The sequence below is a fragment of the Heterodontus francisci genome, chromosome 5 (genome assembly GCF_036365525.1).
Source record: "Heterodontus francisci isolate sHetFra1 chromosome 5, sHetFra1.hap1, whole genome shotgun sequence".
NCBI lineage: Eukaryota > Metazoa > Chordata > Chondrichthyes > Heterodontiformes > Heterodontidae > Heterodontus > Heterodontus francisci.
The window spans coordinates 72,936,332-72,958,174 of NC_090375.1; the positions used below are offsets into that span (position 1 = coordinate 72,936,332).

General features: G+C 41.9%; 1 protein-coding gene across 1 annotated transcript in view; it reads left to right on the forward strand.

The window, feature by feature from the left end:
• Window positions 1-418: 418 nt before the first annotated feature.
• The window catches only part of calb1 (calbindin 1), a 107,102-nt gene continuing 85,677 nt past the window's right edge, over window positions 419-21,843 (forward strand). The window contains exons 1-5 of the mRNA XM_068031634.1: window positions 419-506; window positions 834-910; window positions 2,566-2,640; window positions 7,252-7,332; window positions 15,028-15,084. Coding sequence (XP_067887735.1) covers window positions 419-506; window positions 834-910; window positions 2,566-2,640; window positions 7,252-7,332; window positions 15,028-15,084 — 378 coding nt within the window. The remainder of the gene's footprint in view (window positions 507-833; window positions 911-2,565; window positions 2,641-7,251; window positions 7,333-15,027; window positions 15,085-21,843) is intronic.

Here is a 21,843-nt window from a genome sequence, read left to right on the forward strand (position 1 = left end):
CCACACATGAATTCAATGGTCAATCATCTGCATCACTTTTTTTAATAGAGCAAAGCGTCAATGAAATGTACAGCGTCGCCTCTCCTGCAGATAAAGTATCTGGGCGAACTGTACCTCCTCTCCACTGGTTTTACTACAGAGAATAATCGTTAACCAAGTGCATGCTGCTTCCTCATCTCAGTAAGGTCCAAACCCTTGCCTCTACATCCAAAGACCAGCCCCTTTGCCTTGCAGACAATTCCTTTGAACTCACCTGCCGCGGCCGCCAGCCGCGTGCTAGGAGCAGCGGCGCGTGCGCATTGCGCACGGGGGGCTGGGCTCTGGCGCGCGAGCCGCATTTAGAGGGCGCGCGCTAGCAGGGGCAGCTCAGATTGAAACCTGCACAGTCCAGGCAGCTGGCTAGCAAAAGGGAGCAACCATGGCAGACACACACAGCCTTTATCTCCAAGGCATTGAAGAGTCTACCACGCAGTTTTTGGAAATTTGGCACCACTATGATAATACAGGTAACTAGCTTTAGTTTACATTTGCTCCATGCTGTATTGTTCGTGATGCAAAGTGAATACTTTTAGGTCTATTAGAATGTTTGCATCTTGTTTGTATTAAAGAAATTATGTACACTGAACAATAAATGCTTAAAAAACTAGCTTAATTTTATTCGCATGTTATCAAAGCGTTGGAATAACTGATACGCAAAATGTCAGTTTTATCTTAGAAATGAAACTTAATAGTATAAAGCGGGATGCGAGTAGTGTATCTGATAATTGTAATCTGATTACGTAGATTTAAAACTGACAACTTTGTATGAGTGAATGTATCATGTATTATTTTAGGTCGTGGTTATATTGAAGGAAGAGAACTGCAAAATTTCATTCGAGAACTTCAGCAAGCTCGAAAAGGCACTGGCTTGGTAAGTGTTAAACGAACTTTAGGGCAAGATATTTAGTAAACACATCGTGCAATGCCAAATTATCGAGATGTATATGTGCAGACACGCAATGAAAGGGTGATTACAATGAGAGTAATACAACAAACTTTAGGTTTGCAAAGACATGACTGCTGCTTTGTTTGTAAATGCAATTTGTTTGGATTTTGCTTCGTTCCAAAGATGGGGCGCGTGTTCGTTTCTAGATGACGGAAAACCAAGAAAACCCAATAGCTGCAAAAATTATTTCCATCTCAACTTCAATGATGAAATTATTTTCGACATTTCGAATGTTTATTTTCGACAATTCAGATGTTTTCACTGACGTGGAGCCCAGAAACCATCAGCCTAAACATCTCACACTGACCAGAACTGGATTCTGAATAATACCTAAAAACTACTGTAACTAGGGGAGAACAAACTGCGCAATCTATTTCTTAGTGACAGTGACTAATTCTTTCTCTCTGGCTCCACCTCAGGTGATTATTAGATAATGTCAGCACTGCTGAAATTTATAATACAATGTGGCTCAATGGTCTTTGGATTGATCCCATTGCAAACAGTTATAGAACAAAGATAATCCAGTAGATTTTATTCATGGAGTGTGTTTCTCGGGTAAAGACAGCCAGTAATTAAAGAATGGCAAATATTGAAAACAATTCAATAAATAAATGAAATATTAACGCACATATTTCGGGTGTTAACACGTTTGTTAACAGTGAAATAAACATATATAAATTTGAATTAGCGTTAATAAAACCCAAATATATGGCACCAACAATAATGTAACCACCACAGCGGTAAAAATTGGACACTCGGTGCGCTACTGTTTCCTTGACTACAGACTCCATGTAAAAGCGGTAGAAGTAAGAGGAACTCAGTCATTAACACTGACAATGCCTGATAGCAACTCTCAATGTCTGTAATTATACACCATTGTTTAGTATTTCCAAATAATTTGTTATGGATTTTAAACAGTGTCTTTCCACTCGGCATGCACCTAGTATTTCTGTTATCTTTTATGTTGATTGATTTTTTTTCCTTAAACGGATTTCCTTAAACGAAGGTCTGAGAGCGCACTTGGACGCAACAGTGCAAAGACAGACACGAAATGGACAAGTTAGTTAGAACTCAAAGCTTAAGATCTGATAAACAGAATGCAACCCCCGTGACAAACGTGATATAGCAACATTGATTATTTAATGGCAGCGTCCTTTTAAAAGCTGTTGCCGATCCGTATGTATTGTCGCTTTGCCATAACCTAAACGGCTGTAAAGCGCTTTAGTACGTCCTGAGGTCGTGAAAGGTGCAAGATGAATGCAAGATATTTATTTCTTTAATCGCATGAATGAAGAAGTTAACTAGTTGAAGTTATTTCTATTGTGTATAATACAATGGAAGGCGCTATACTTTTGGTAATTATTAAGAAAACGTGTTTAATTGTTTACTGGTATTTTTCAAATCTTTCCATTCTACATCTGTGTTGTTACCTAACTGTATGTCGCACCAAAAAAAAAGTTTTATGCGCCCCCACATTTTATTCAAATGTATACTTTTCCTCTACACAGACCAAGTAGCATTTTCTAGCCCGGTGTGCTGTTAGTATGTTTGGTAACAAGACTAACATGATCAATCCGTAGGAATTATCTAGCGGAATGAAAGCTTTGGAGGAAAAGTACGATCAAAGTGCTGATGGAAAAATAGAGCTGGCAGACGTAAGTATTTCCAATTTGCTTTAACTTGATCATATTTATGCTGAAACTTTCATAAATTCGTTTGGGGAAAGTTTGATCTCACTGCTGATTTAATAAGTAAGTTGTGGCTTACAGCTTCTGGTTTTCTACCCGAGGTTCAATACCAACAATACAATACTCCTGTGGAAAATATAAATTCTTCGTGATAACAGTTTGATTTTCAAAAGGTTAAAGATCTTTAGATACATTATCAATGAGATTCAGCGTCAATTTTTTTATAGAACTCCTTACATTTAAACCATTTATAAATAGCACAAAGAAATTCAATCAAGAGAAGCATTGCGCCCATTTGCACTGTTCCATCACATATCCATGAATTCCCAATCTTAAATAAGCTTTCAAATTTCATTTAGCAGTCACTGCAGAAATTGAAAATCACATTCTTCTTCTCAAACTTTGGCAACCTTGATGGTATGCGAGCATGCAAGTTAAGTAACATGCATGTTAAGTAACATGCATAACAAGTATTAAACATGGACATGGTAGTTCAGTGAGTTGGCTTGGTAAGGAAATTAGCTTTTGCCTGCAGTTTTGTGTATATTAAGTTCTTGGGCCATGGCTGTCTAACCAGAAGAAGCATTGAGCAAAAATGAAGCATTTTCTGCAAACAGTGAGGAACAATTTAAGACTAACTCACCTCAGGACACAATTGTCTAGTGGTTGGTATATAATATTATTGGCAGAGGTCTAGCAGCAGAACATTTGTCTGTGCTCGCAGGCGGGGAATGGCATAATAACATGGGAAGCATAAAGAGATTAAAATGAATTGAAACTGGCAGACATAATAAGGGAAGAAATAATGATTTGCTCACAATAGCGTCAGATGGAAAAACCTTTTTCTCTGCGCAATTGATACTTGTAAATGCATTAAAACTTCCTAACATCATAATTGTAACGTAGTTTCAAAATCCTTATTTTCAGTAAAAGATTCATAATCTAAATCAAAAGCCCAACTAGATTTGCCCAAAATAATAAAAATGGTTGGGACAAAAGTAATTTATTCTGTAACAGTTTTCAATGAAATCATAAAAAAAATGCAATGACATTTTTCACACCAGTTTTCATCAATTTATTGACCTTAAATGGAATATGTCAAAAACATCCACTGCGACCTAGATTAATATTTATATTTGAGGAATATTTGAAGGTCTCCTTATTCCATGGGCTACTGTCCTCAATGAAAATATGTTTAGACAGTCTGAATCAAACACCAGTAGACCTACATCTGTATCATAAACTACCCTCATTCTGCAGTAACTGGCATAAATTTAACAATTTGCAGTTAGATGCCAAAAGATGACCTTAGGAAACAATGTTATAGCATGCTGATACATCAAACAGTGTGCTTGTGAGGCCCATAGATCCGATATGTTGTCAGGGCAACACAGAGTTCTACAGTACACATAGATCCTAACTGGTTAGCTAAATTCTTGGGCATAAATCATGATATAGAACAAACAATTTCAATCTATTACATTGATTATTTAGGGGGCTCAGAAGTTTATCTGTGCAATAGCAAAGCTAGAAGTTGCTGATTTTTAAGTGGGAAAATGCCTTTTAACTGAATAACCTACCTGCACATTGAATATATAGGTATTTACATTCTTGTGTCAATTATTTTATCAAAATATGAATAAAATTGGCTCATTTTGATAGCACTAATGCAGGGTGGTGGAAAGCTGTGCTAGAATAATTGGTTATCATTCAGTAATGACAAGAAGAAGGCACAAGGGAGTGACTGTTATGGAATGCTACACCCTTTTGTTTAAGCTATACAATTTAAATATTTTTTATCATTTATGTTAATTGTAGGAATTAATTGGAAAACCAAGTGTTAATCTAATGTAATAAAAACAAGAAATGATGGAAATACTCAGCAGGTCTGGCAGCATCTGTGGAGAGAGAAGCAGAGTTAACATTTCAGGTCAGTGACCCTTCTTCAGAACTAGCAAATATTAGAAATGTTAAAGGTTATAAACAAGTAAAGTGGGGGTGGGGCAAGAGATAACAAAGGAGAAGTTGTAAATAGGACAAGGTCACAGAATAGCTGACCAGAAGGTCGTGGAGCAAAGGCAAACAATATGTTAATGGTGTGTTGAAAGACAAAACATTAGTAAAGATAGGGTATTAACAGACTGAAAATTGAACAGCTGCAAGTACAAACTTGAGAAAAAAAGTGGGTAAGCAAACTGAACAACTAAGATGAAATAAAATAAAATAAACACAGAAAAAAAAATTTTTTAAAGGAAAAAGAAAAAAAAAACTAAAAATAAAAGTAAAATGGGGGGGCCCGTTATGCTCTGAAATTATTGAACTCAATGTTCAGTCCGGCAGGCTGTAGTGTGCCTAATCGGTAAATGAGATGCTGTTCCTCGAGCTTGCATTGATGTTCACTGGAACACTGCAGCAATCCCAGGACAGAAATGTGAGCATGAGAGCAGGGGGGAGTGTTGAAATGGCAAGCAACCGGAAGCTCGGGGTCCTGCTTGCGGACTGAGCGGAAGTGTTCCGCAAAGCGGTCACCCAGTCTGCATTTGGTCTCCCCAATGTAGAGGAGACCACATTGTGAGCAGCGAATACAGTATACTAAATTGAAAGAAGTACAAATAAATCACTGTTTCACCTGAAAGGAGTGTTTGTGGCCTGGGATAGTGAGGAGAGAGGAGGTAAATGGACAGGTATTACACCTCCTGCGATTACAGGGGAAGGTGCCATGGGAAGGGGACGAGGTGGTGGAGGTAATGGAGGAGTGGACCAGGGTGTCGCAGAGGGAACGATCCCTTCGGAATGCTGCCAGGAGAAGGGAGGGGAAGATGCATTTGGTAGTGGCATCACGCTGGAGGTGGCGGAAATGGCGGAGGATGATCCTTTGGATATGGAGGTTGATGGGGTGGAAAGTGAGGACAAGGGGAACCCTGTCGCAGTTCTGGGGGGTAGGGGTGAGGTAGAGGTGCGGGAAATGGGCCGGACACGGTTGAGGGCCTGTCAACCACAGTGGGGGGGGGGGGGGGGGGGTGGGGGTGGGGAACACTCTGTTGAGGAAAAAGGAAGACATATCAGAAGTGCTGTCATGGAAGGTAGCATCAGAGCAGATGCGTTGGAGATGGAGAAACTGGAAGAATGGAATGGAGTCCTTACAGGAGGCAAGGTGTGAAGAAGTGTAGTCGAGGTAGCTGTGGGAGTCAGTGGGCTTATAATGGCTATTAGTAGACAGCCTATCACCTCGACTACAGTTCACACCCTGCCTCCTGTAAGGACTCCATTCCATTCTCCCAGTTTCTCTGTCTCCGACGCATCTGCTCTGATGATGCTACCTTCCATGACAGCGCTTCTGATACGTCATCCTTTTTCCTCAACTGAGGAGTCCACCCCCACTGTGGTTGACAGGGCCCTCAACCGTGTCCGGCCCATTTCCGCACCTCTACCCGCACCCGTCCCCTCCCTCCCAGAACCGCGACAGGGTTCCCCTTGTCCTCACTTTGCACCCCATCAGCCTCCATATCCAAAGGATCATCCTCCGCCATTTCTGCCACCTCCAGCGTGATGCCACTACCAAATGCATCCTCCTTTCCCCTGGCAGCATTCCAAAGGGATCGTTCCCTCCGTGACACCCTGGTCCACTCCTCCATTACCCCCACCACCTCGTCCCCTTCCCATGGCACCTTCCCCTGTAATCGCAGGAGGTGTAATACCTGCCCATTTACCTCCTCTCTCCTCACTATCCCAGGCCACAAACACTCCTTTCAGGTGAGGCAGCTATTTACTTGTACTTCTTTCAGTTTAGTATACTGTATTCGCTGCTCACAATGTGGTCTCCTCTACAATGGGGAGACCAAACGCAGACTGGGTGACCGCTTTGCGGAACACTTCCGCTCAATCCGCAAGCAGGACCCTGAGCTTCTGGTTGCTTGCCATTTCAACACTCCCCCCTGCTCTCATGCTCACATCTCTGTCCTGGGATTGCTGCAGTGTTCCAGTGAACATCAACGCAAGCTCGAGGAACAGCATCTCATATTCCGATTAGGCACACTACAGCCTAAGGACTGAACATTGAGTTCAATAATTTCAGAGCATAACGGGCCCCCCCCATTTTACTTTTATTTTTAGTTATTTTTTTTCTTTTAATTTTTAAAATTTTTTATTTCATCTTAGTTTGTTCAGTTTGCTTACCCACTGTTTCTTTTCATGTTTGTACTTGCGGCTGCTCAATTTTCAGTCCGTTAACACCCTATCTGTACTAACGCTTTGTCTTTCAACACACCATTAACATATTGTTTGCCTTTGCGCCACGACCTTCTGGTCAGCTATTCTGTGACCTTGTCCTATTTACACCTTCTCCTTTGTTATCTCTTGCCCCACCCCCACTTTACTTGCTTTATAACCTTTTACATTTCTAATATTTGCTCGTTCTGAAGAAGGGTCACTGACCTGAAACGTTAACTCTGCTGCTCTCTCCACAGATGCTGCCAGACCTGCTGAGTATTTCCAGCATTTCTTGTTTTCATTTCAGATTTCCAGCATCCGTAGTATTTTGCTTTTATTTTATGTTAATCTAATGTATTATTTTTCCAGCTTGCTCAGATTCTACCTACAGAGGAAAACTTCTTCTTATTCTTTCGGCAACAATTAAAGTCAAGCACAGAGTTCATGGAGGTATCATTGTCCTTTCCCAGTGATTTAAAGAATTCATAGCAGTGACTCTTCATGCACCATATTTTAGAATGTCCTTGCTGAATGAAAGATCCATATTGTATATGCTTTGTAATCTCATTATTGTCTACATTACTAAAACATTTTAATATGTCTGCTGAAGTGTCCAACCTAACCCCTATAAAATGTCTTTTGGAATGAAGACAAGACTTTTGCATGTATTGAAATACACATTAAAACTAAATTGGAATGATACAATACATGAAAAGATGATTAGATGCAAAAAATACAACACATATTTTTAAATTCTGGTATAAAAGGTACATCTGTGTGAACACTTCTACCTTTATAGAGGATACCGAAACATGTATGAACGCTTATTATCTTGGAGTGCATTTTTGTCATAAATTAAACAATTTTGTCCTTGTACTGTGCACTTACTGTACAAAAATTTCTATTTTCTAAATGCATGCATACAGAAAATAGGAGTAAAGAAATGATTTCTTCAAATCGGCTATTCTTGTGGGGATTAGATATCTTATTGTTATCACCTTCTCAAAGAAATAAAAATGTACAGTAAGTGCCAGAACAAGCAGACAGGAAACATTGGGTGATTTAATTGGGACAGAAATAAAAAAGAATTTCAAGATGGCATCAGCAGCATATATTGTGAGGAACATAGGCTGGATTTACATTGTATACAAACAACAGACTTTGTTGCGAAAACATATTATGCAATGCTATATCTCACAAGTTTTGTATTAACCTTGACCCCCCAATGTTATGGGCAACTCTCCAGTCTGGAGCAGTGAAACTGAGATATTTGCCTGAAATATTGGGAATCAGAGCAGCATAGGCAATCTGAGATTCTTCCAGGAAGCTTATAATAAGATATATATAATCTTAATGCTGCTTAAGTTAAAACTACATTTTAACAAATCATACAACAGTGTTACGGCCAGGTGGTAAGGGTGGTTCCCACTGTTCACATCCCAACTGACCACAGCAAGTGCTTTTGTTACTAGGGTTTTAACCCCCTTGTGTTTTATTTGTCAAATAGACAGCGACAGGTTTTCTTGTAGATTTAAAACAGAAGATCAACTATTTACTGAACAATATTCCCAAAATGGTTGCAACCGCAGCCATGCACGCATTCACTCATGTGCCGCGTGCGCGCACACACACACACACACACACACAGAAGAATCTTCTCCTCTTGGTCTCCTTGTCTCGAGAGACAATGGGTAAGCGTCGAGAGGTGGACAGTGGTGTGTGGAGCAGCGCCTGGAGTGGCTATAAAGGCCAATTCTAGAGTGACAGACACTTCCACAGCCGCTGCAGATAAAATTGGTTGTCGGGGCTGTTACACAGTTGGCTCTCTCCTTGCACTTCTGTCTTTTTTCCTGCCAACTGCTAAGTCTCTTCGTCTCGCCACTCTTTAGCCCTGCCTTTATGGCTGTCCGTCAGCTCTGGCGATCACTGGCAACTGACTCCCACAATGTGATCAATGTCACAGGACTTCATGTCACGTTTGCAGACGTCTTTAAAGCGGAGACATGGACGGCTGGTGGGTCTGATACCAGTGATAAGCTCGCTGTACAATGCATCCTTGGGTATCCTGCCATCTTCCATGTGGCTCACATGGCCAAACCATCTCAAGCGCTGCTGGCTCAGTAGAGTGTATATGCTGGGGGTGTTGGCCGCCTCAAGGATTTCTGCGTTGGAGATATAGTCCTGCCACCTGATGCCAAGGATTCTCCGGAGGCAGCGAAGATGAAATGAGTTGAGATATCGCTCTTGGCTGACATATTGTCCAGGCCTTGCTGCCGTAGAGCAAGGTACTGAGGACACAGGCTTGAAACACTCGGACTTTTGTGTTCCATGTCAGTGCGCCATTTTCCCACACCCTCTTGGCCAGTCTGGACATAGCAGCGAACGCCTTTCCCATGCGCTTGTTGATTTCTGCATCGAGAGACAGGTTACTGGTGATAGTTGAACCTAGGTAGGTGAACTCTTGAACCACTTCCAGAGTGTGGTCGCCGATATTGATGGATGGAGCATTGCTGACATCCTGTCCCATGATGTTCGTTTTCTTGAGGCTGATGGTTAGGCCAAATTCGTTGCAGGCAGCCACAATCCTGTCGATGAGTCTCTGCAGACACGTTTCTGTGGGGGATGTTAATACAGCATCGTCAGGAATTCCCTGATGAGGACTTTCCGTACTTTGGTCTTCACTCTAAGACGGGCAAGGTTGAACAACTTGCCATCTGATCTTATGTGGAGGAAAGTTCCTTCTTCTGAAGACTTAAACGCTTGTGAGAGCAGCAGAGAGAAGAAGATCCCAAACAGTGTAGGTGCGAGAACACAGCCCTGTTTCACGCCACTCAGGATAGGAAAGGGGTCTGATGAGGCGCCGCTATGCTGAATTGTGCTTTTCATATTGTCATGGAATGAGTTGATGATACTAAAGAGCTTTGGTGGACATCCGATCTTTGCTAGTAGTCTGAAGAGACCACGTTTGCTGATGAGGTCAAAGGCTTTGGTGAGATCTATGAAAGCAACGTAGAGGGGCATCTGTTGTTCCTGGCATTTCTCCTGTAACTGGCGAAGGGAGAACAGCATGTCAATGGTGGATCTCTCTGCTCGAAAGCCGCACTGTGCCTCAGGGTAGACACGCTCAGCCAGCTTCTGAAGTCTGTTTAAAATTACTCGAGCGAAGACTTTCCCCACTATGCTGAGCAGAGAGATTCCACTGTAGCTGTTGCAGTCACCGCGGTCACCCTTGTTCTTATAGAGGGTGATGATATTGGCATCGCACATGTCCTGTGGTACTGCTCCCTCATCCCAGCACAGGCAAAGCAGATCTTGGAGTACTGAGAGTATAGCAGGCTTGGCACTCTTGATTTATTTCAGCGGTAATGCCGTCCTTTCCAGGGGCTTTTCCACTGGATAGAGAATCAATGGCATTATTGAGTTCCGATTTTGTTGACTGCTCGTCCAGCTCATCCATGACTGGCAGACACTGGGCTGCATTGAGGGCGGTATCAGTGACAACAGTTCTAGGTAGTGCTGCACCCAATGGTCCATTTGCTTGCATTGATCAGTGATCACTTCCCCTGATTTAGACTTGAGGGGGGGTGATCTTCTTGATGGTTGGCTCAAAAGCTCTCTTAATGCCATCATACATTCCTCTGATGTTTCCGGTGTCGGAGGCCAGCTGAATACGACTGCATAGGTGTTGCAAGTAGTCATTTGCACAGCGCCTGGCTGTTCTTTGTGCAGCGCCTCTGGCTGCTTTAAGTGCTACGGATGTTAACTCGCTGGGGGCTTTCTTGTAGTTCAACAGTGCAGTGCGCTTAGCGGCTATGACAAGTTCCGGCTCTTCAAAGTGAGATTGAAACCAGTCTGCATTCTGCTTCTCACATTTGCCAAAGGTGGTCATTGCTGAGTCATAGATGGCATCTCTGATGTGGGCCCACTTCATCGCTGCATCCCCTGCAGGAGTATATTGAAGGGCTTTTTCAAGTGAATTTAGAAACTTATGTAACAGCTCTGGATAAGAAATTCTGTTAGTGTTGATGCACCCTTCTGCTTGGAGTGATGTAGCTTCTTTGGTTTGAGTCTAACTTTGCTGCACACCAGGGAGTGGTCAGTGTCGCAGTCCACACTGTGGAAGCTGCATGTGATTTGAACGCTGTTTAAAGAGGCTCGCCATGTGACGATGAGGTCCAGCTGGTGCCAACGACGTGATCTTGGGTGTCTCCATGAACCCTGGTGACGGGGTTTAGTATGAAAGAACGAGTTGGTGATGCAGAGGTTGTGATAGGTACACAACTCAAGCAGTCTCTGTCCATTCTCATTCATCCTTCCAATGCCATAGCACCCAAGGCAGGAGGGCCATGAGTCATGGTCAGCCCCAACCCTGGAGTTAAAGTCCCCCAGCAGGAACAAATGTTCGTTATTAGGAATGCTACTAATGATATTATGGAGTTCCTCGTAGAACTGGTCTTTAACTTCATGTGGGGAGCAGAGTGTTGGAGCATAGATGCTGAGTAGGTGTACTGGGCCAGAGGCGGTGAGCAGTTGGATGGACGGTATGCGTTCCGAGCCATTTGAAGGTGGCTCTATCATGCTGAGCAAAGAGTTTCTGATGGTGAAGCCCACTCCATGAATAGATAGAGTGGAAAAGGGTAAGTGATTTGAAGTGAGGTAAGTGTTCGGGGTTCACAGTAAAGCTATTGAATCTTCTTGGAGGACATTTCTCTTTTAAAATTGCAGGCCTGGATTGTATATAGATTTTCTGGTGCTTAAGACTCAGTCGGGAGGTAGTGGTCACTTTCAGTACTCTGCTGCAGCAAGTTGAAGTGTAGAATTCACAGCAGGACTCCTTCTTTCATTTTTGTTTGATCCCTTACAGCTCTTAGCTGGACAGGCATTTTGTGATGTTGTCGTGATCTCTACTCTCTCTCTGCAGAGAGCTATTTATTAAGGTAAAAATCTCTCACATTTATCTCTATTAGCAGATGCCTGGCCCCCTCCTTGTGGTGACCAATAATGGACCAGGATGTGGCTACTTCACATCTTCTTTGTTTCATAAAAGCCCATTAAATTCAGGAATGTCTCTCGTTGGTTTCAGGATGGGTGTAATTGACACCTCTTAGCTTGGAATGTATCCTTTTGTCCTTAACAGACAGTGTGACATATTGAATAAACAGGCCCAGTCAGCCCGATCTTTGGAGAATTTTGCACCACATTGTCCTTATTTTTTTAAAAAGGAAAAGTCAATTTTTTATAACTCTTCAGTTTGGTTCTGTATTTCCATCGCTCTGCTTCTTGTGAGTGTGACACCACCCCCAAAAGGGATAAAAAATGAAATTCCTTGGATTTCATTTTTATGTTTGATTTTTTTGGTTTAGAATGAAAGAAGGTGCAGGGTCACACCCCTGCACATATTCTGCACTCATGACACACACAGCACAATTTTACAACTGCTATAGCTGGCATTGTATGTAACAGCCATTTCTTGTTCAAGTTTGAGTTTTACGTAATCCTTTCCTTAGATGAGGTACAATTCTAGTTGAATTTCCTTTTTGGGCATTGAAGTTTTGCCCCAGGAAAGCTTTTGTTTAGAAAATTGTGTTTTTTATCCATTCCCCACATTTAAATCCTGGTTATATAGTGTCGAACAGGATTGGGTTTCTCTAGCATCTATTTGTAGTACTTTGGGAGATAGCTGGAGAGACATTTTTCTGTCCCAATGATTGTAATAAGTAAATTTAAATTACTTCATTGCTCTTGGCTGTTGTCAAGTTTCACTGCCTGTACAGGCCTTAACCCCTCAACTGCTGCTTCCACAACAAATGGATTTAATACTTCAGGTCCTGACACATTAATAATTCTTATCTCCTAGGGTGACAGTGGATGATTGTTTTTAGCCCCTGTGAGGCATCTGGTTTCTCCTTCTGCACTGTCTTTAGTAGGTTCTCAATTAAGTTTGCTGGGTTCAGTTAGCTTTGGATTTAGAACCCTTTGATTCTTCAGTGGCCACATCCACTCTTACCTCACTTTTAGTTTTCTTGTGGCTTTCACAAGTGTTGTTTATCTTTCGGAAATTTTACCTTCCCTTTTTCCTTTTAGTCAGGGATGGTTTTATCCCCCATTCTGCCCCATGTCCTCTGGGACACTATTGCTCGCAGGTGGCTGTCCAGCTTCCACTGCACTCCCCTGTGGCACTTCAGCTAAATGATGCATCTTCCTCACTTATGGCTTGTCTGTTTGGGAACTTTCCTTGTCCCTATTTAAATCTGTAAAGAAGGTTGCTGCTAACTGTGCCTCTGGTGCATTCCCTTCAACCTCTGCTGCTTTTAGCTCAGCTCCTTTTAATCTCCCTGGCTCTATCTTGGCCTCTTTAAATTCCACTGGCACAATCTTGGTCTATTTAAATTCTACTGGCTTTCCTTTGGCCTCTTTTAATCTTTACTGGCCCTATCACCCACTGTGGGATTTTTGGGACTTCTTAACCCTCTGCAGCTGCACAGAATTTTGTTTGTTCCCCTCAGTTTCTCCAGTCTCCATGGACTGCTCTGGACCCCTGGATACAATACTATACTTCCTGCCAAGTCATTGCCCAGCAACAGGTCGACCCCCTGCATTGGTAAGCTCAGAATGACCCTGACCATCACTATCCTAGTGACCAACTTACTCTGCGGTAAACTTTAACGAAGAGAACCTTCAAGCATTTGCCAGTAAGCCCTTTTACCAATACCATAGTATTTGTTCTACTTTCGGGTGGCATTTCTGTAAACTTTGCTGCCAGTAGGGTTTGAAAACAGTTGGTTTCCCTGAGGATTGTTATCTCTTTGCCTAGTGCCTGGGATACAAAAGGAATCATCTTCCCTTTTTGCAAAAAGTTTTTGTAGGTATTCTGATCCTGGGTTATATTGGAGCACATGCTCACTACCTTCATAGCTATGGACACTGTCTTGACTGCAGTCCCCCCTGTTGGTTCTTTGGAATATCAATAATCTGCATTGATATGCCCAGATTTTCCACACTGGAAACACATCGGGCTGGATCTTGTTCTCCTGCCGGGATTTGTGGCGGGGGGGCTGTAGAATTGGAGCAGCAGTGGCCGCCAGGGAACCCGACAAAAAGACTGTCGGTTCTGATCTTCCCCGGGGCGGCAAAACTCCATGGCGGCACCTCTGCCGCTCTGCGATGGGACCATACTTTAAATTTGGTAAGTACCTCTTTTCATTCATTTGAATGTAATTCACCACGGACTTACCATCCCTTTCCAATCTTAGGCTCGACGTTCGGCACGCACGTGCCTTCACTTTTCTGTTCTTGAGAAGCTGGTGCCACTGAGGCAGGGAATGGATCAACTCTGCATTGTGTGTATAGATAAGGGAGGTGAGCGGGGGAAAGGGGTCAACTCTGCAATGTGTGTATGGATAAGGGGGGGGGAAGGGGGCAACTCTGCGTTATTTTATGGCTAGGGGAAAGGGGGGGATCTCTGCATTTGGATACATTTTTGCAGGGCTGGCAGCCTTTTAAAGATGGCATCAGCACCTGTTCCTGCATCAGATGATGCTGTTTATGGCATCGCCAATGCCATCCCCGCCATATGATTGGGGGGAGAGGGGGCGCCATCATTATGGTAAGTGGCCTCCCGCTGCGTAATCGCGGCGGCGTGGATGTGTGGGTCATGTGCAGGACAGCTGCCATGTTCTGCGCTCGACACTGTTGCAGGTGGTGGGACTACAAAATCCAGCCCATCGACTATGGTCCATCGATGATTGCAGGGATGCAGACGAAGCAAAATGGGCTCAAGAGAAAAGGAGAATAGGGAAGGAAAATCAGATCAGTCTCCAACTTTTAAAATATGGAACCTATATGCTAAAACAGTAGGGGTATAGATAAAGGGAAACCTATCCAAAATTATTGCTGGACATATATTTAATAAAATTATTTTAATGCATATTAAATCCAACATACGGAGGCTAAAAATTGCTACATTCACTAATGAAACATAAAGTGGCTCTTGTTGTCATGGGGGTTGAAATGGGTTTTGACACTTAGAGGAACAATTTCATGATTACGAAATGTTTCCACCATGTTGAGTTATTCAGTGGGTAAATCACTATAAGGCATAGCTAAATGATACAAACTGTGTATTTAAAGCATTTTCTTTTTCAGACATGGCGAAGGTATGATGAAGATCATAGTGGCTTCATAGAAGCTGATGAGCTGAAGGTAAAGGCCTATTGTGTATATAAAATATTATATATGCTAATACTCCAGTAAGTTGAAACCAGTCATGGCTTCACAATTTAAGCTGCCCTCATTTCTACAGTGAAGCAATCGCACAGAAAATACGCATAGTGCATTGGTATTACTAACTGATTACATGGTTAGTTGCCGAGCTGAGTTTCACAGCCACAAAATGATGCAGTTGCTTCGATGTATGCTTGTGACTCCTGTGCCTATCCTGGTACTAGAGAATGAAATATTTTACTTGGGTATACACAAAGCTTTCGCTTATTAAACAGTTTATGGACTAAAGATTGGTTATGGTCTATTTTTTGGTGTGCACAGAGGCTTGCCCGCAATTAGGCCCCATTTTAATAATAAAAACAGAAAGTGCTGAAAATACTCAGCAGGTTTGGCAGCATCTGTGGAAAGAGGAACAGAGTTAACATTTCAGGACAATGTTGACTTTTCACCAGAACCTCATCAGGGCATTGATCTGAAATGTTAACTCTGTTGTCTCTCCACAGATGCTACCAGACCTGCTGAGTATTTTCAGCACTTTCTGTTTTTATTTTAGATTTCCAGTATCCGCAGTATTTTGCTCTTATGCTTCCATTTCAATAATTTGGATGAGTCATCAGTATCTATCACTCGTTTCCAGCATTTCAATTTTGAATTTTCTGCTTCGTCCTCAGTTAAGCCCTACGATGGGTAGGTAATTGTGTAAAGGGCAGAGAGGGGGAAGAGTTTCTAAATTGTGTTCAGAAGAATTTTCTACATCAGTATGTTTCCTGTTCAATGAGGAAGGAGGCATTGCTCAATCCGGTCCTGGGATATGACGTGGGAAAGGTGAATCAGGTGTCAGCAGGGTAACCGTGATCATCGTATCATAAGGTTTATGTTAGCTATTGGAAAGGACAAAGAGCAATCCAAATAAAAATAATTAATTGGGGGAGGGACAATTTCAATGGGGTGAGATTGGATCTGGACCAGATAAACTGGAATCAAAGATTGGCAGGCAAAATGATACTTAAACAATGGGCTGTCTCTAAAGTGAGATAGTTCGGGTACAATTGAAGTACATTCCCACAAGGGGGACAGGTAGGACAAACAAAGCCAGGGCTCCCTGGATGACAGAAGAGATACCGAGTAAAATGAAGCAGAAAATGGTTGTGTATGACAGATGCCAGTTTGATAGTACTATTAAGAACCAGGCTCAATATAGAAAGTTCAACAGGGAAAAGAAAAAAATAGAAGCAAAGGGAAAGTATGAGAAGAGACTGGTAGCCAACATAAAATGGAATCCTGAAGTCTTCTATGGGCATATAAATGGTAAAAGGGTGGTAAGAAGAGGAGTAGGGACCAAAAGGGGGATTTATGCTTGAGACAGAGGGCAAACATTCCTCCAGCCTGAGAAACATCCATTAGCCAGTACCCTTTTGTTTCCTGTCACTCAGCCAATTTCATATCCATGTTGCTACCGTCCCTTTTATTTCATGAGCTACAAGTTTGCTCACAAGTCTGTTGTGTGTCACTGTATCAAATGCCTTTTGAAAGTCTATGTACACCACATCAACAGATTTTCCTCATCAACCCTCTCTGTTACCTCCTCCAAAAACTCCAGCAATTTAGTTAAACATGATTTTCCCTTAAGACATCCATGCTGGTTTTCCTTAATTAATGCGCATTTGTCCATGTGACTATTGATTTTGTCCCAAAGAATTTTTTCGAGAAGTTTTCTCACCACCGATGTTAAACTGACTGGCGTAAATTGCTGGGCTTATCTTTTACACCCTTTTTTGAACAAGGGTGTAACATTTGCAATTCTCCAGTCCTCTGGATATAAGATATAAGCTAAAATAAAGATAAACTTTTAAAAGAATACTACTTTAAAAATATGTAGAATGCTTTATTATAATGGAGAAATTTGACTGTCCACAAATATAAATTTGGCTTTTCAAGGCCAGTTACACCTAATTCAACAAGGTGTAACTTTTTCAAGGGTCTTTATAGCAAGACTAAAAGAGTAAAAGCAAGAGTAAAAGTTTTCATCAATTTTTCAAAAATTAATCCTCAAAAAATGTATTTAACAAAACACAGACACTTTCATAACACTTCCATCCTTGGAGGAATGAAACACCATTTTAAAATGCATTTCAATACAAAGTGTGGAAAAATTAGAAGATGAAAATTTTAAAACACACTTTCACACTCCTATTCATTCATTCTTTTTTTTGTAGCTAATACCGTTCTGCTTTGTACCATCTTTGCACTTAGATAATTCAAAGCAAGGTTAGATTCTCAATAAAGCATCTGCAGTGACATTATTTTGTCCCACAATGTGGATAATATTTAAGTGATACTGCTGTTATAGTAAACTCAATGGGAATAGTCTGGCATTCTGATTTTTGAATTTTTCCACAAAGGCTGGGGGGGTTATGATCAATATATACAAGTGTCTCTCCGGAGTCGTGGCGGCATAGGCTTCAAAATGCTTAAGAGCCAATAATAGACCTAGGGATTCTTTTTCCACTGCAGAATATCTTTTTTGGTGTCGATTTAGTTTTTTTGGAAAAGTATCCCATTGGCCTTTCTATGCCCGATTCATCGTTTTGTACCAGGACTGCACCAACCCCTGGTCACTAGCATCAATCGCTACCTTGAAGGGCTTAGTGAAATTTGGAGTAGCCAACACTGGTTCATTAGTCAAAACAGCTTTCAGCTTCTCAAAAGTTGCTTGGCAGTCCCCTGACCGCACTAGCTTGGTTTTCCTTTTCTGTAGCAAATCTGTCGGTGGAGCAGCTATGGTACTGAAATTCAGTAGAACCTACACATCCCCAAAAACCTCATGATTTCTCCCTTAGTCTTAGGGGACTCCAACAATGCTTGTACTTTCGCTGTCTTGGCAACACTTGTCTTTGCCCTACTGTGTGCTTAAGTTAGGTCACTCTCGCTTTCGCAAATTCACTTTTGACAAGATTTATTACTAAATCAACTGACTGTAATTTTCTAAACAGAGCTCCTAGTTGTTTCAAGTGGTCCTTCCAAGTGTCACTGTACACCAGCACATCATCAAGGTAAACTACACAGTTGGGAACACTGGCTACCACTTGCTCATTAGTCTTTGAAAGGTTGCAGGGGCATCTTTTAGCCTGAATGGCATTACTCAGCATTGGAAAAGACCGTCTGATGTGACAAAGGCTGATATTTCTTTAGCTCGGGGTATTAAAGGAACTTGCCAGTGTCCCTTTAACAAATCTATTTTTGTAAGAAACATGGCATTGCCCACTCTGTCAATACAGTCTTTCAAGCAAAGAATTGGGTAGGAATCTGCCTTTGTTACTGTATTAATATTTCTGTAGTCGAGACAGAGTCTAGTTAAACCATCAGGTTTAGGCACTAATACTACTGACGAACTCCAGCTGCTTTGACTGGGTTCTATTAGGTGGTTTTCCAGCATGTATTGGATCTCTGCTTTTACCTGGGCCCGTTTCTCTGGACTTAAGCGATAAGGATGCTGTTTTATAGGAAAGGATTCCCCTACATCCACATGTGTGGCGAAGGTTATACATCTTGGCTTATCCCTACAGACTCTTAAATGCTGTGAGTAGCTTTGTTAGGTCTTCTCGTTGTTCTGCATCTAAATATGAAAGCATAGTATCCAATCTCCCTAGCAATTCTGTATTAGCTAACTGGATAGCAGTAGGTTCAATTTGAGAATTGTCTAGGTCTCCTTCTGCCTCATCCTCAATATCCCTTTCATCCTTCACTGTCCCTGCTACCTGCAATATCTGTGCTTGCTTATCCTCCTCCCAGCGATAATATTGTTTTAACATATTGATATGACGCAGCCAATTCTTTTTCTGGCGACCTGGGGTGTCCATCAAATACTTTACTTTATCAGTTCTCTTGACAACTTTATATAGGCCACTGAATCATGCTTTCAATGGTTCACCCTGTAAAGGCAATAATACTAACACCTCATCCCTTGGTTGAAGTTCAGGTCTTAGCAGCTTGTCTGCCCATTTTTTTAATAGTTGTTTGGGAAGTTTTAAGGTGTTCCTGAGCCACTTTGTAAGCTCTTGTGAGCTGTTCCCGGAACACAGATATATAATTTAGCACAAAAGATTCATCCCTCTGTTCTAAAAACCTTTCTTTAATTATTTTTAGAGGACCTCTTATCTCATGTCCAGAAACTAATTCAAAAGGACTAAAACCACTAGACTCATTAGGTGAATCCCTAGTGGCAAACAAAAGAAATTCTAGCCCTTTATCCCAATCATGGGGATATTCATGACAGTATGCCATGATCATCATTTTGAGGGTCTGATGGTACCTTTCTAAAGCTCCTTGCATCTGTGGATGGTATGCTGAAGACTTTAACTGTGTTATACCCAAATTACCCATAATTTACTGAAATATTTTAGACATAAAATTGCAACCTTGATCTGTCTGACTCTCAATTGGTAAACCATATCGAGTGAAGAATTGGGTTAACCTCTACCACTCCTTAGCAGAGATAGTTCTCAAGGGAATGGCCTCTGGGAACCGAGTAGCCATATCCATGATAGTGAGTATATATTGGTGTCCTGCTTTTGTTTTCGGTAAATGTCCTACACAACCTTCCAACATTGCACTAAATCGTTCCCCAATAACTGGTATAGGAATTAGAGGTGCCTGTTCTATGGCAGGTTGCAGTTTTCCCACAATGTGGCACGTTTTACAAAACTGCACCATGTCCTTGAAAAGACCTGGCCAGTACAAATGTTGACTTATACATGATTTGGTCTTCTGGATCCCCACATGTCCCACTACAGCAATTTCATGGGCTATCCTTAATAGTTCCCGGCGATACTTTGGTGGTACCACTTTTGATTAGTTACCTTCGTCCACAGGTCTGTGAGGAGGTCTCCGCTTCCTCATCAGAATCCCATTTTTAACATAGTAGCCTTCTGTAACTCTTTGTTTGCCTCGGCTTCTGTTAGAGCTGATTGTGCCACTTTAACACTGGATTGACTTGCTGAGCTTTGATCAGAGAAAACTTATCAAACATTTCCTTTAGATTATCCAAATCCCCAAAGAAAGTTTCAGATATTCGACTATCTGACTGTGGTGCCAATTTTACCTCCAACAATGGAACTTGTTTAGTCATTGCTCGGAAGGAATGAAAAGGGGACTGCAGGAAAAATTCCCGGAACCTTTTCCGGCAACTGTTCTGTCTCTTTAACTTCATATGATTTTTCTGTGACTACTGGAGAACCTTTGCTCCGGCCACATCATTCCCCAGGAGTAGATCAACTCCATCTACTGGCATACTATAGACAACTCCTACAGTTGCCATTCCAGACATTAGGTCACACTCTAGGTGCACCCGATACAATGATACGTGTATATACTCCCCACAAATACCATTCACTAAAACTTTAGCATTCAAATGTTATGCCTTTCCCCAGCAAAAGAGTTTGGGTGGCTGCTGTATCCTAAGTATAATTATAAGTTTACCTGCCTCACTTTACCTTTCGACAAGAATTCCCTATATAACTCTCAGGTATCTTGTTCACAACACCTGCACTCACATTGGTTTTTGTATTTGGCCTTACAGCTGCAACCAGAGCAACAGCCTGATCTGTCATATTCTCGGTTAGGGCCCCTTTCTCTTCATTGGCTTTGTGTACCCCAGTAAGTCCCATGAGTTTACCCTGCAACTTCTGGAATTCTGCACGAAGATGTCCCACCTTGTGACAATGATAACACTTAGGCTTGTGGACCTCACTTCCACCTTCAGCATCTTCCTTTCTGGCCTGAGGAGGAGCTGCTGCAGCATACCCAGCTGTCCCTTCCTGTCCCCAGCTACCTGCCTTCCTTTCACTCTCCCACCTTCTATCCTTCGCAGGTTTGTGGAGGTGACGAACAAAAGGTTTGGACTTATAAACAAGCTCATAATCATCAGCAATTTCCGCTGCCTGTCTGGCTGTTGAAACCTTCTGGTTTTCTACATGGGTTCTTACAAACGGAGGAAGTGAATTTTTTAATTCTTCCAGAAGAATTAGTTCCCTAAGGTTCTCATACGTGGCCTCCATCTTTAGTGCCCGTATCCAACGATCAAAATTAATTTGCTTTACCCTATCAATTTCTATATATGTCTGCTTGGACAATCGCCAAATGTTACGAAATTTCTGCCTGTACGCTTCAAGGATTATCTCATATGTAGTGAGAATAGCCTTTTTTGCCATCTCATAATCTGTAGAAGCCTCCTCAGAAAGCATGGCATAAACTTCATGAGCTCTGCCCATCAACCTGCTTCGCATAAGCAGTGTTCAGCTTTCCTTTGGCCACTTCACCTATTTGGCTATCTTTTCAAAACAAATGAAAAATGCCTCTACATCCCTTTCCTCAAACTTAGGGAGGGCTTGTACATACTTAAACAGCTCTCCATTGGGTCCTGGGCTGGAGTCAGATCTTTCCTCACCAAAACCACTCTTTTGTCTTCGTTCCATCTTTATCTTTCCCTTTCCTCATCCTCAAGGTCAAGTTTCACCATTGTCAATTCTCTTTCAAGTTCAAGTTTTTTCCCATTTTTTTCTCCTTTTTTTCTGTTCAAGCTCAAGCTGCTTCATCTGAAACTGAATTTTAGCTAACTCAACTGCACTACCCTCTGGTTTGTTTTCTTCTCCTTCCAATTGCAAATGTATCATATTACTTCAATTATGTCTGCTTTCTTAGCTCCTGGTTTTAACTCTAACCCCAATTTTGCTGACAATG